This window comes from Pararge aegeria, chromosome 17 (assembly GCF_905163445.1).
Source record: "Pararge aegeria chromosome 17, ilParAegt1.1, whole genome shotgun sequence".
Lineage (NCBI taxonomy): Eukaryota > Metazoa > Arthropoda > Insecta > Lepidoptera > Nymphalidae > Pararge > Pararge aegeria.
Window position 1 is genome coordinate 1,953,273 of NC_053196.1, and position 15,667 is coordinate 1,968,939.

The 15,667-nt window shown below is 35.4% G+C and overlaps 2 protein-coding genes across 2 annotated transcripts; one reads left to right on the forward strand and one right to left on the reverse strand.

Annotated features, from left to right (window-relative positions):
* Positions 1-891: 891 nt before the first annotated feature.
* LOC120630968 (heat shock protein 60A-like) lies at positions 892-2,968 on the reverse strand. Its single transcript, XM_039900338.1, has one exon. The coding sequence runs from the start codon at positions 2,836-2,838 to the stop codon at positions 1,120-1,122; it is 1,719 nt and encodes a 572-aa protein (XP_039756272.1). The 5' UTR covers positions 2,839-2,968; the 3' UTR covers positions 892-1,119.
* A 442-nt stretch (positions 2,969-3,410) lies between these two features.
* LOC120630883 (adenosine kinase) lies at positions 3,411-15,417 on the forward strand. The gene is made up of 6 exons (XM_039900201.1): positions 3,411-3,598; positions 5,110-5,271; positions 5,560-5,703; positions 9,059-9,248; positions 11,030-11,200; positions 11,814-15,417. Exons 1-6 carry the CDS (start codon positions 3,585-3,587, stop codon positions 12,180-12,182), a joined length of 1,050 nt encoding a protein of 349 aa, XP_039756135.1. The 5' UTR covers positions 3,411-3,584; the 3' UTR covers positions 12,183-15,417.
* The last annotated feature ends 250 nt before the right edge of the window (positions 15,418-15,667 follow it).

The window sequence follows — 15,667 nt, forward strand, 5'->3', positions numbered from 1 at the left end:
AAGTTCGCCCTCGAATGCAATCTCACCTAGTGACAAGTGATGATGAGGTACCGGGCTAACCCGTTGGCAGTATTAAACCCCCTAATCGGTTTCCACGCGACATCGTATCGGAACGCTAAATCGCTTAACCGCACGTCATTGTCGATAGGGTAACTAGCCACGGCCAAGGCCTCCTACGAGCCAAATTCTTTCCAGGATAATGTGATCCTTAGCGTGTCTAAGATGTAAGCTGTATGCGATATTTCGTCAAAATCGGTTCATAGCTGCATAGATAACTGTGGCATACTTTCTTTTTAATACTCTGGGAACGTTACCCTGGTGCTTTTCCTAGAAAATAGTCTCGGGCAGGCTACCTTTTGGGTAAATTTCATTAAAATCGGTGAAGTGGTTGAGCTAAACATACGTTTTTTAATTCCACTAGTCTCTCACCGTAGTGATGATGCCGTCTAAGCTTGTAGTGGACTAACCTGTTAGGGGTATGGCAGTGACATTTACAGTTTCTAAGCACGTGTTTTCAGTAGTTAGGTAACTAGCCTCCATTGACAGGAGAAACTTAAGAAATTATTAATACGAAAACTTCCCCTGCCTGGAATCTTAAAAGACCACAAGACAGCATACGATTTTGCGCCAAAAACAAACATACTTTCACAACTTTAATGTTAGTATGGATAAATTGTATGGATGATGTAATCATGACGTAACATCTGTAAATTGTATAATGTCTACTCCCCTGGCGCAGCGGCGAGTTTTGTTTTAAGTGGGAGGTCCTAGGTTCAATCCTAATTTTGGAATTTATAATTTCCAAATTTTCTCTGGACTGACTGGCTTTGGTTGTGGCTAGTTACCATCATACAATAAATAAAAACTATTGTTTGGAATAAAACAAAGAAAGTTAACAACATTATTTATTTATTTTTAAAAATAACACCTGCTCCACTGAAGCAAACCTTTAAACTAAATAATTCTAAGACGGCTGTCTTTCTAATCTAACACAATCAGACATCAATAAAAAGAAATCATTCACTGCACAATATAACATTCATTGCTATACCCTTAACTCGTGGATTAATTAAGATAGTTCTTTACACTATAAATGCGTTATAAATGTCTCTATAAGTCTTACATCATGCCTCCCATACCCCCCATACCTCCCATTCCACCCATACCTGCCATGGGGTTAGGTTCTTTTTCTTGTGGCATATCGCAGATCACAGCTTCTGCAGTCGTTAACAGTGAGGCAACTCCACTTGCGTCTGTTAAAGCAGTCCTCACAACCTTTGTTGGATCTATGATACCCTTTTCAATCATATTTACATATTCATTGTTTAATGCATCATATCCAAATTCGGGGCCTAAATCCTCAACCTTAGCGACAACTACTGATCCATCAATACCTGCATTCCTAGCAATGGTCATACAAGGCATCCTTAAAGCTTTCTTAATGATCTCAATGCCTGTGGCTTGATCAGAGTTGGATGATTTAATTGCATTCAGTTCTGGAATACACCTGAGGAGGGCAGAGCCACCTCCAGGGACAATTCCCTCTTCAACGGCAGCCCGGGTTGCATTTAAAGCATCATTTACTCTGTCCTTCTTTTCATTCACTTCTACTTCACTGGATCCACCAACATGTAAAACAGCTACTCCAGATGCAAGCCTTGCTAGACGTTCCTGTAACTTCTCCTTCTCATACTCAGATGTAGTTTCTTGGATCTGGTCACGGATTTGCTCTGCTCTTCTGTCAATGTCAGCTTTCTTGCCCTTTCCTTTAAGCAGGAGAGTGTCATCTTTTGTGATAATCACCTCACCAATATGACCAAGGTCAGCTAATTGGACATCTTCTAGTCTGATGAGGTTAGCATCATCGCCAAATACAACACCACCAGTTGCGATGGCCATATCACTAAGTGTTGCCTTCCTGTTGTCCCCAAAACCAGGGGCTTTCACAGCTGCAACCTGCAGCCCAATCTTCAGCCTGTTCACAACCAGGGTAGACAGAGCTTCGCCATCAACATCCTCAGCAACAATGACTAATGGTTTCCTTTGCTGGTTAGCTAATTCTAAAGCAGGAATGATTGTCTGTACATTACTAATTTTCTTTTCAGAAAATAGAACTAAGGCATCCTGGAACTCAACCTTTGCCCCCTTGGAAGAGTTGATGAAATATGGTGAAATATAACCTCTGTCAAATTTCATACCCTCAATAATTTCAAGTTCGTCGGTGAGTGTTTTGCCATCCTTGACTGTGATGACTCCATCTCTACCAACCTTTTTCATGGCATCAGCAATCAGCTTACCAATTGCGGTATCACCGTTCGCGGAGATTGTTGCTACCTGCGCAATTTCCTCAGGCGTTGTAACCGGCTTTGACATGCTCTTTAACTTTTCTTTAACAGTTTCTACAGCTAACATAACCCCTCGACGAATTTCAATTGGATTAGCTCCCTTTGAAATTTTCTCGAAACCTTCTTTCGCGATCGCCCTCGCGAGCACCGTAGCGGTTGTGGTTCCATCGCCGGCTTCTTCGTTTGTGTTATTTGCTACGTTTTGGACCAACTTCGCTCCGATATTCTGGAATTTATCTTTGAGTTCTATCCCTTTGGCTACCGTCACACCGTCTTTTGTTATTTTCGGCGAGCCCCACGATTGCTCTAAGATTACATTTCTACCTTTAGGGCCCATAGTGACTGCGACGGCATCGGCGAGGACGTCTACGCCCTGCAGCATCAACGCTCTTACATCAGCACCGAATCTCACATCTTTGGCATAAAATCTTGATAAATGGTGGCTTTTGTTCAAGGAAACCGTTTGGCGAACGACACGAGGCAAGCGCAACATTTTTTTCACTCAAATGGAATGATATAATGGAGTTCAAAGAGAATTCAGATTACTCTGAAAACTTGCACTTCTCGAAGATTCTCCTTGGAATCGCAAAACGTGATTAGAGCCGGTTATAGGTTATGTCACTAGCCAGAGACTATAGAGTATACCCAGCTGCCAGCTACATTACAGATAAAAAAACTATCGTAATTTAATTAAATATGAACAAAAACTTCGCCCCTCTATTGATCGTCCTGCATTCTTTAATTAACCTTCCTTAAAGAAAAAGGCATATCTAGGATGTTCCCAAATTTATTTTTAAACAAAGCCATAACTTAAAATTTGTCGGATATAAATCAGCAGTTGTCCACAAGTTATCTTAAAAAATATTAGGTTCATTCTCCATTCCCTTTACAGTCAAAATTGTCTACTGTGTAACTCAATGAGCAAACAAACACTGTGATAGACGTCAAACGAGTATCAGAAAGCCAGAATCTAAAGCCGTGAAGTAAAAATAGGTTGGTCTATGATAATTTCAACTGTCAAGAAAATGACAGCAAACGTCAATTCGAATGTAAAAAAATTAATTGTATTCTTCGTTGATAAACAGCGGTGCGAGCACGTTTTTCGCTTGGAAAGAAAACCATGTGGTGATCTCTTACGCGACAGCATAATTTTAATTTAATTAATTTAATATTCATATATAAGTTTTAATATATATCCTAAAAGGTCAGGTGTCGGTTGTTGTTTAAAAACATTACATAATGGTGGATTCTGGGTAAGCAAAATTTTTGCTTATTAGTCTTATACACTTCCTTTCCCGGTTAATTTATTTGCATGGACAAGTGCGCTTGGAATTAACCACATTTATGATCATATCTAAACATGAACAATGCAAAGAATACATTGGATACTTACCTATAAATTATTTACTATCTCTTTCAGTTTGAATCTAGAAGTTTTTATTTACGACTTTTGAAGTGAAACTATTTTAAGCGCGCTTACGAATAGTTGTAATAATTGATAAAAGAGAGGATAATAAGATTCATTTATTTATTAGTTTATATTTAAAAGGTATTATATATTATTTATATAATTTAAAGGTAGTTAAAATTTAAGAACTGGATGCAGCTAACCAGCAATAAACCGAGATGGCGTGCAAATGAAGAGGCCTTAGTCCAGCAGTGGACTGAGATAGGCTGATGATGATGATGATGAGATATGATGGTAATATAGCATTATAATCCTATAATGCTATATTCTGCAATGCACTTGGAAGTAGTTTATAATTATTATTATTTATATTTACTTATTTTTCTTAATGGTTAAGTACTGGAGGCTACGGGAAGCCTTTGTTTCTTGAGGAACCACCAAAGGATTAATATAATATAATTAAATGAATAACCGATTATAAGATCCAGTTCGATAAGGCTCACTCAGAAGTTGGTTTGGTCAATCTAATAGCTTGTTGTGTTCATATAGAAATATTTAACTTTGATAGAAATATACTTACACACTTCTAACTTAGTTGAAGGCAATTTGGAATATTAGACATATGTAAAGGTCTCATTGACCTGTGCAGTAAAAATTCATATATAAAAAGATAAAGCCGATATATATTGCTGATACACAGTATGTACAATGAATAATTTTAAGATCACCAATATCTCAAACTTCAGTTTATTGTTATCGTCTCCTGACGGTAGGCCTCCTCCAGGTGTTTCCAGGTGTCTCGGTTCCGAGCTTTCCCTGAACAAAAAATGCCTACCGTCTGCTTGGTATCTTTCTTTGTCTCCCCGTTTTCTATTTGATCCCTAACCATTCACCTGTGCAGTTATCAGTTGCATGAAAATGAAATTATTTTCATTGTCAATAAATATTTACCAAGTATAGTAAACATTAAACTTACACATCATTGAAAAATAACAGGGCTAAATAGCATTTAAGATATTACAGACGTTGATGAAATCTGCAGCACAAAAGAAGCGCAATGTGTTGACGCTTTTGAAGAATTTTGTTAATGGTCCTTTGAACAATTCTGACTGACAGACAAGACAGACTGTTCCACGTCTAGCATCTATTACATTACGGGTATAATTTCGACGCTAAGCTAACGACTTGTTGACGCCTCGCAGACAGCGTCAACACGTTGAATCGAAAGTTGGTTAAATCACTGTTGAGACAGTGTGACAGTAGATGATAAGTGTGCAAAGGCCTGAAGACAGAAGTCTTTCGGGGCTAATATTCTTTAAAAAAAATTGCAGAAAACTTTAACAAACACTTTTTTAGGTGCCCCTGTGGTAATGATTTGCTTGTGGGTATTGGAAACCCACTGTTGGACATATCAGCATGCGTTGATGGGGATCTGCTGATGAAATATGATCTTCACCCAGATGACGCTATTATGGCGGAGGAGAAACACATGCCTCTCTATACAGAGCTTGTTGATAAGTAAGTAGTTCAACATTTTGTGACAAGCCCGTCAGAATGGCACTTTGTAGGATGTGTTCTTTGCATGTCCCGCAAAGAGCTCTTGTCTATGTACGACAGGTTTCTATTTAACATCAGTTGCTATCTTCTTTGGTCTGCCGATTTTAACTATAAAAATAGATATATATTTTTAGCATCATCCTTCTATTCAATTAATTAATTAAATAAGCGATTTAGCAATAAAGGTAAATTAAAGTAGGTAGGTACTTGAATTAAATGAATATTTAATTTTTATTCTTTTTTTTGTAGTTATAATGCAGAATTCATAGCTGGAGGCAGTGTTCAGAATACTCTAAGAGTGGCGCAATGGATCTTAAAGAAACCTAACATTTGCACATACTTTGGCTGTGTTGGCAATGACAATTATGCAAAGATATTGAGAGAAAGAGCTATGTAAGTAGAAACTCTAAAATCATCTGTCATATAAAGTTTGACGACCTCTGGCGATGTGGTGCGAACTGAAATGGGAGGTCCCAAGTGGGCCCAATTTCGCAATTTTTGATTTTACATTTTTCTGTCTGGTCTGGTGAAAAATGCGTCTGGCTAGGCGATGTAGTTACTAGCAGTGTAATAAAAAAAAGAAAGTTTTTGTCTAGAAAAATTACATCCATTTTTAGAGTGCCATATAAATAAAAATAAATATAAATAAAATTAAACAAAAATATAAATAGTTTATTTGGGTAAATAAAATTGAACGCTAATGGCTGGTGCCTTCTTTTAAGGATAGTATTACTATCCCTGTGTCAGAAGACACCGCTCTTCCGTAACAAGAAATAAACATAAAAAAGAGGTAGGTAGGTATGGCATACAAACAAAAAATAAAAATATATTTATACATAGTGCAACGGCTTCTTCTCGGTAGAATCTGCCTTCCGAACCGGTGGTAGAATCACTACAAACAGACAGACTTGACGTTTCAAAAGTGCTTATATTAGGCCTACTTGAAATAAATGAATTTTGAATTTTGAATTTGAATTTTGAATGATTACAAATAGGTCTGCTTTAATAATCCATTTTTTTTTGGTCAACGCTGTACTTGTTCGTTCCACTAACTATATTACATTTGCCAAAATATATCATACTTCTTAAGTACTTGGTATGGTGATAAGAATGTATGTAGTTCGATAACTTATGCCCGCACTATCTTATCAGCTTACTCTCGCCTAATAGGTGAAACTTACGTCAGCTTTGTTGGGAGAGTATAGTTGTGTAAACTATGTATAATGTTCATAAATAGCCGCTATATTTGGAACTTATTTTAAATACTTGTAAATGTATTTAATTAAAAAAGGAAATCAGTAAGTTATCAGCAGCGTGCACAGGGTTTTGGACCAGGGTTAATGCATAACGAAGGAAGGTGCCATAAAATAGAAAAATCCTTCGCATTTATGAGTTACTTTTGTGCATGTATGCAGTGCACGCCACTGATCGTGATATAGCTGCTGCCCGTGTCTTTTGTCCGCATTTATTACGGTTTTTCTACAAATCCCGTTGTAACCGTTTGTTATCGAGCAGAGATAAAAAGAAGCCGAAGAAGTACTCTCCATCTTTATAACTAACTCTGTGCCAAAAATCGTGTCCATTGGTTGCCGAGTTAAGGCGTGAAGGAAGGACAAACAAACTAACTGCCGCATTTACCCATTACCCAGAATTATGGTTTAAGCCATAGTCAACCAAGCTGGCCAAGTGTGTATTGGTTGACTTCACACGCCTTTCCACGGAACATTATAGAGAACTTGCAGGCATACAGGTTTTTATCACGCCTTTTTTCTTTACCCTTTAAGCAAATGAGATTTTACTGACCAAAACTGACAAAACATTTTAAAACGTTAATTAACAATAACTTTCAAACGCATTACGCACACACATAAATTTTTTGTTATACTTTTATATACAACTAAATCACAGTTTAGGAAGCTGTCACGGCCAATCTCCTTAGTTACTGATTCTGAAACTTCAACCACTAATTAGGTATATCCAAGACTAATATACTCAATGAGATTAGGTAGGTATTGATTAGATATATTATTGGCAGCATAATATATCTTTAATTAATGCGATTAATATCGATTTCATTAAAAGCATGTCCCTTTGTTCAGCAGTACAAGTCAATTGTATTTACGATTCCTTTATAGATTATATGTACTAATAATTGACTTATAATATTCTTAATAGGAGATTATTACCTAATTAATTGAAAACAAAAGTAGGGTATGTAAAGTAGTAAAGGATTAAAATGAATGGGCTGCACATTTATTATTACTTTCACCAAGGGTTGTCTGTAAGAGATTGCTTTTGCAATAAGGCCGCCTTTTTTTAATTGTTTTTAATTTTACTTATTTTTTTTTTTGTTTTCTTGTGTGTTTCTCGTATTGTTTCTAAGTTTGTGCAATAAAGTATTCTAAATAAATAAATAAGAATTGACTGATGACAATGTTTAAAAAAGGCCTGTTTCTAAAAACCGAAACAAGTCGAACTGAGTTGGAAAGGAGGTTCTCAGATATCACCAAACTAAGGATCATTAACCCGCGTTTTGAAAAAAATATTTTAATTCCAAGTAACTTATTAATATAAAGGAAATACATATTGAACTTTTAAATATAAAGGAAATCTAAAAAAATATTGACAATCGTAATTCATTCAAATGACTAGAAGTCGCTAAATACGTTTTAATATTATCTAAGTTCATAACCTTTTTGCTGTTGCTAGTCCTAATCCTTAATGTAAACGGCTGATGTTATGGTTGTCACTGCGTAATTTTTAAGCCAGTTATTTGTATATTGTTGTACTTGGACACATTTTTGTAAAAGACAATCGGGAGCTGATTACCGAGAGCTGAGAGTTTATCTATCCATTTATAACCTTGATTTATATTTGATTTCAATAATGCATATTGATAGTGAGGCAGCCTTGTACGCTACATATTTTGCATTGACAAGTATTACTGATGTTTCATACGTTTCCATTAACAAGTTCAATTATATCAGCGGGAGATAATAATTGATTGTATTCACAGTCAGGGTTTTGTTCTCGCTAGGATGTTTTTTCTATAGTATATATTACCAACATTTTTAATATTATTTTATATATAATTTAAGTATTTGTTTTTTTAATTTATTCTAAATGTATGTTTTTATTCGCGGTGCTAGATTCGTCAAGTTTATGTCACAGCTTGATGGATCTTACAGCTTATAAGTCCTCTCGTGTCTCTCTTAATCGTTTTTTCTCCTTCTAACTGACAAAATAATTTTGTATTCGCAAGTTGTGGCAGTCTTTAAGTGGGTCTACAATATTACATTTATATGTTTTTTTTATTTTTTGTTTAGTTTTTAAGAGTTGTTATTGTAACCTGTTGATTGTCCCTTAAAAAAATAAAAAAAATAAAAATAAAACCATTGTCTTTGCAGTGTCAACCCTAATTTTTTTATATAACTCAAATATAAGTTTTCTGTTTGATGCCAGATTCCTGCTTTATGACTAAAATCCCGTGCTCTCCACTAAAGTAGAGCATGCTATCGCAACTCTTAATAGATTTAGTTAAACACTATATGAACCGGTGAAATTGGTATCACCTAAATAACGCCATCTATTGAAAGTGATTCCCAAATTTCTCCTGCTGGGAAACCGGGAATTTCCATTTATAAAAGAACTAATGCGCTAAACACTCCGGCAGGAATGTGGTCTAATGCTGATCAGTTGGTTATATATGGAAGATATGCCGTAATCTTAGTTATTAGTATTTGTTTAGGTCGGAAGGTGTAACAGTTCACTATCAAGTGTCACAAGAGGCTCCGACCGGTACCTGTGCAGTGCTAGTAACGGGCACGCACCGTTCCCTGTGCGCGAACCTCGCCGCCGCACAGAAGTTCACGCCTGACCACCTCGAGAAACCAGAGTGCAAGAAGAGCATTGAGAATGCGAAGTTCTTCTATGCTTCCGTAAGTGATAGTTTAGTTATTTATGGCTTCTTCCAGATTTTTAATTCTAAAGTAAAGTTGTAATAGTGGTAATTTTTCAATGTGTCCTTGAACAAAAGTCACAATCGAAAACGACTGAAACTATAACCATAATAATAGGTGAAATACCAATGACCAAAAATTTTAATAAAAACTGAAGCACACATTCTACTTTAGTCATAAAATCTTTTCTATGACTTTTTATGTCTTCTTATAATTATACTTTTCATTTGTAAAATAATTGTTAGAACGCGCATCATACTAAATATATAGAGATATCATAATAGGTCTAGGTACCCGATATACGGCTTGATTTTCACGCTGACCTTGAAAATTGCCTTTATTAAATGAGTAGATTTGTAGCGTTAACGATCGTTCTTAAAATAGGACCATTGTTGTGAATATTTGCTTACCGTGTCTAAATCTTTAGGTATTCAGTATTCTCACTACCGTAGGTGAACCTAACAATACACAATTAACATATTTATTGTAGCGAGGTTGCTATCAACACAATCATCATCATTCGGGAGTTTTAAAATCTACGGTCCTGGGCCACCTTTTTCCAGCGACTCGTTGAGGACCGAACAAAATTTACTTGTTCGCCATTCCAGCACCTTTTTGTCCCAACGTCCATCAGTTCTACGAGCTATGTGCTATTTTTGTGGCCTTTAAGGTTACAAGTGATAAATTTATATTTTCCTCGGATGATAATCAGTATTAAAATATATATTATTTTGTAAATATGACGAATAATAACTTTGCAAAGTTCCGTAAGATAGGCCTACTTGAACTTACGAATATAATTTACCTCACATAGTATAAAAAGTGCAGTTAAAAAAAAGTGTTTAAGCATTAACAAGTAAAATTTAATTGCTAAGAACGCACATAACTCCGTCAACCTGCAAGTGCTTATCGGAGATCAAAATCGGCCCCTAGAAAGTGACGCCGAAATCCCATCACCGTTTAGAGTTTATCGTATTTTAATCCATTTGAAGATGAAATATGCATAAGATCTTGTTATTAATGAAACATACATTGTCAAACATTATAGTGACATAAAACAACGCTACATATGGTCCTATACAATATAGTGTGTGAAATTTTGGCACGCTATTAGTGAGTTCATTCGGTCGTCTGGCAAAGCTGTCAGGAATATGTCGAGCGGTGGCCTTAGCGTAGCTTAGTTACTATTAGGTATGTTCGAAACATAATACGACAGAGATGTTAGTGACGATTAGTGTCACGTAAAAACGTCACGGCACCCTGAGAGGTATTTCTGTATCGATAAAAAGTATGCCATAAAATTGAGCGTTTAAAGGATGTGGTTTCCCTCTTACCAAAGCTGGGCCAAATGCATGGTCCATCAATCACATTTGTCATTATAGGCATTCAGTTTTTACAATTAATGTAAAAAATACAAATTAAATCTCCGAGTCTCTTTATTGAGGAAGGTTGTAGGTTATATATTTATACGTGTATAGCATATCGAGCCTTTACCGCTAAATTTGCTTAACTGACCAATAAAATTTATATCAAAAGAAGCTTTATTAAACAGACAAATAAACCGGATACGCTAATTCAACGGTAATGGCTCCATTTAATTATATCCCATAGTAGGCATGGTTGAAACCGCTGGGTTCATTAAGTTTAATACGTGGTAAGAGTTTAAATAATGTGATGTCGCACTAAGGAAATGTTGGGGGGTTTTGCAGAATACATTTTCAATTACGCGGTTTTCCATTAGCTTTATTATCGATTTTCAGGGTTTCTTCGTAGCGGTATCTCCGGAGTCGATAATGCTGTTAGCAGAGCGTGCGAACACGGGCGGCCATACGTTCATAATGAACCTGAGCGCGCCCTTCGTGTCGCAATTCTTCAAGGAACCGCTGCAGAAATTGCTGCCGTATGTCGACGTATTATTTGGCAATGAATCGGTGAGTATTAGTTGTACATAAAGTACAAGTAAGATTATTTATGAGATTATGTCTCTATTATTAACCGATGTAAAGAATCCGTTACAGGCGATTGTAACTTTGTCCAATTAGGGAATTTCTTCCATGCAAACGTGGAAGAAAGAATACTGTGTTTTGTTGGGTGTGAGATAACTCTGATTAGTTGACAGTTATACTGACGTAATGCCGCGTTTATTTGTATAGGCCCCTTAGAGTCTTAGCCCTTCAAGCTTCTTCAATGCAGATCAGTATGCTGTACCGTTTATTATTTCTGATAACGACAATTTTGCCGAGAGTGCAGATTTTAACACCTCTAATAGCTAACTTAAAAAACAGTACTTTCTCAAAACCTTTTAGCCCAGATATATGAAATGTAACAGAAAGCTGTTAATGCATATTCTGAATGTTTATCTGCATATTATATGAGTATTTATGTATATTATTCATACATATATTCATCAGTCATCTTCGTCCCATAACACAAGCTACGCTTATTTTGGGGCTAGATGGGGATGTGTGTATTGTCGTACTATATTTATTTTTTTATTATTTATGCTATCAAATTATTAAAACTTTAATAATACTTCTTTTACAGGAAGCGGACGCTTTCGCCAAAGCTTTCGGCATTACCGAAACGGACTTAAAAAAGATTGCATTAGAAATAGCGGCACTGCCCAAACTTAAAACAACGAGGGAAAGAGTGGTAGTGATTACACAGGGTAAAGAGCCGGTCATACTTGTTGAGGGTACGAAATTGACTTTAATTCCTGTCACGGAGCTTTCTAGGGATCAAATTGTGGACACTAACGGCGCAGGCGACGCGTTCACGGGAGGTTTCTTAAGCCAAATGGTGCTCGGCAAACCCTGGGATGTATGTGTAAAGTGCGGTATCTACACAGCCACTCATATTATCCAACATTCTGGTTGTACTTTTAGTGGTAGTAGCGATTTTAAGGATAATTAATGTTATCAAATTGTTTAGGCGCAATATATTTGAACTTGCTACTCAACAGTGGCGAAGGGTTCATACCGATTCCCGTCGGCTTCCCTTTAGGAAATGTCATTAATATTTACAGGCTACCATTCTGTTCTCACTATTTTTGAGATAAATATTGATTTTTAAATTAAAAGTCTACAATGCTTCACATAAACAATAGTACAAAAATAAAACATTCTTCATAGAAAACAATTGACAAAATTGGAGTTAGGATGTGTTAAAAAGTGTAGCTAGCCGAACGATAACTAATATTTTCATAGAAAAAAATGCCATACCAAATAGGCATGATGACAGTAACAAAGAACCGCCAAACTATTGTATTTATCTAATGATATACGGTTCATGTATTATTAAGAACGTATTTTTATTTTTATTCGAAGTGAGATTGGTATTTATTTTCGATAAATAAAACTGCGATATATAGCGAGCCACCAGGACAGGTGGAACGCTAAATTCAAAATTTTGACGTCACGTCCGAAAATAAGTTTGCACCTCTTTAACTTCGCAAATCTCTGCGTAATATCAAGTATTTCGTGATTTAAAACTATCAGATGCTAAGTTTTTTGTTATCATGAACACGGACTAACTAAAGCTCTTATTTGCCTGTAACGTCACGAGTGCGGCCATGTTACCCGGCGAGCATTTACGTAGGAAATAATTTCTTTAAAGTATAATTCGCAATTGATATCAACAAAACCTTTAATTTCTGCACAAATAAGATACTATTTAGATATAGTAGACTCTTGCCTACTTCAAAAGGGCAGTTTTGGAAAATGAATCATCATGCCTATTGCAATGCAACATGTTCACTTCACTTCCACATCGATATGACTTGTGTCTAGCAGACGCATTTGCCGATCGTATTCGGATTATGACATAGGTCTTTAGTTAGGTCTAGAGTTATAAGGAACGTATTAAGCGCCTCTTTACGGTTGTTCAAAATATTGACCCTTCGCCACACGCATACATATCAATAAATGACAACATTTTCATAGTCCGACTTAGCTTTACAAATAGTATGGCCTTTAGACAATCTAAAATAATAATAATATCATCTTTGTAAGTCCGAAAACCGCGTAACTAACATTGTAAAATTGAAGTAGAAAATATCTTTCTACAGCTACCCTCATTTTCTTAAAAGCTAATCAGCCTGATTTTGTACTAACACCGATATAAGGGGAAGCATAAAGTGCTCTAAATTTTGTTTTCATTTAACTGTAGCAATAAAATTAGCCATATTTGGAGTCCCAAAGAAGCAAGCTCTAGGCACTGTTTCAAACGGTTTTGAGTAATTTATCATAATATAGTTAACAATGTTAGTTTAGCGTTACAGGTCTTTCAAAATTAATAAAGAATTAAGTAGTTCAAGGAATCCCTCCATTGAAATCAGATAAAAACTTCCTTTATTGTACCGCAAGTCTGATGTAGGAAAAAAAACATTAATAAGTAAATTGTAACACCAAGTCCCAAATGGTTGGATCTATCGAGCTTAGAAAATATTCCGTATAATCTTTAACCTTAGCTGAGCAGGGATATAATGCCTTATTTTGTAAATTAATATGAATTCTTATTTGTATAGAATTTGTGGTTTCGTTTTATTTCGTGTTTTACGTTTGTAGGTTATGTTATTGATTTTTAAGTTTCGACTGGTCCTGGCAAAGCCTTTACCGTCAAACTATTAAAGTCAACCGGTCCGATGTTGAGTAGACACTATACTATAACTACCATATACCTTCTAGATTGACGCTTCCATAGACTATATTGTCACTTAGCATAATGTTAGTTTGAGAGTTATGCAGTCATCGAATAAAAAATATTTAAAAAAAACTATAGGACTTAGCTTTTTTGCTATATTTCGTAAGTTTTATTAGTACAGAAAAATACGTACAAAGTACACACTAAGTCACGTACACAATAGTAAGTAATAAAAACAGAAAGAAAAGAAGTATTTAATTTACAGCCAAAATTAATAATAATTAGTCAAATCAAAATTCCTAGCAGATTGAATTTAGTAAACTACTCTATCTAGTAGATAGGATGGCACTACTAAATTCTATCTGTTATCTGAAGATTTTCGATTAGATTTATTATTTATCAACATCGGGAGTTTTATCGCTATCGCAATTTGTTCTGGCTTAGCGACTTGGTTGCGGATGCGAAGAGCAGATGACTAGAAATCTAGTGAACTAAGCAAAAGTTTTCGATGAAAGAAGATAGATAGAAGAAGATGATTACTAGAAGCGATGGTTTTCTATTAATTAATATTCTAGTTAATAGCAGTAATATAATAAATTCTAAACGGGTTTATGAAATATGCTTATCTATACTAAAAATTTTACAAAACTGAAGAGTTTGGAGGTGGAAGGAACTACCAATCTTTTTTTTGTTACTTACCACGTTTTGGAGTTTTCCTTTAAATTAACAGAGGTAAAATCGCAGGAGACAGCTGGTATGCAAATAAATAGAACATATTTGTATGGGTTATATCGAATTTGTATCATTATAAAAGGCGCCCCGACGTCTTCCATCTTTAATATCTATGCAATCTAAAGTATGTCAATCTACAGTCAAAAGGTGCTTATAGCACTAGTGATAAAAAATAGATACGGCTAGATACTATCAATGTCACCAGATTTAGAGAACGAGAAGTTTAAAGTAAAATTTTATGGCGTAATTCGCATTTTTAGCACTGAAAATCATTTACAATTTAATCATTGTTTTTTATCTACTTATTAGTTTCCAGAGGATTAGTTTCCAGGTAAGGACGTAGAAATGAAACAAAAAATGTATTGTGCATATATATCTTAATAACAATCAGTCTTGTACAAATTGAATAGGAAAGGTAAATTAATACAGTGATGGGTTAAACTTATTCGTCGATAAAACGAACTGCTCGTCCTAAGTCATAGCAATTCCATTCCATTATAAGAATCCCACTTTGTTTCTACATTATTTTATTTCTTATCCAATCATATGTTTGCGAAACATCAAAGGCCTTATTATGAATGTGGCATAACGACGCAATAGTTAAAAGATTATTATTACATTTTAAAATGTTAAACACCAAGGGCTGTACCGACGAACTTTTGATGTTGTCTCCCTGTCTTTCCTCTTTCTAGTAAAACAAATTTGAAAGAGATCCAAAAAATAATTCAAAACGATTTGCGAGACGCCACAAAACGGCGTTTTGGCAATTGTAGTACAGTTACGGAATTCCACTAAGTGGTTTCCTAGCCGTGGAAGGGGATTGCAGTGTTTCGTCAAATGTCAGACCGTAAAAAACACTGCGTTAATATTACAAAGTTATTTTACGTTTTTTAAAAAGGCCCCAAGTATTTATTAGGAAAGAGTAAGAATTATGCCTTCGGACGTACAACAAGGTATTAACAATATTAAATCAATAACCTTCCCCGTTTCAGATAATAAACTATTCAAAAAACTTAACCATATAA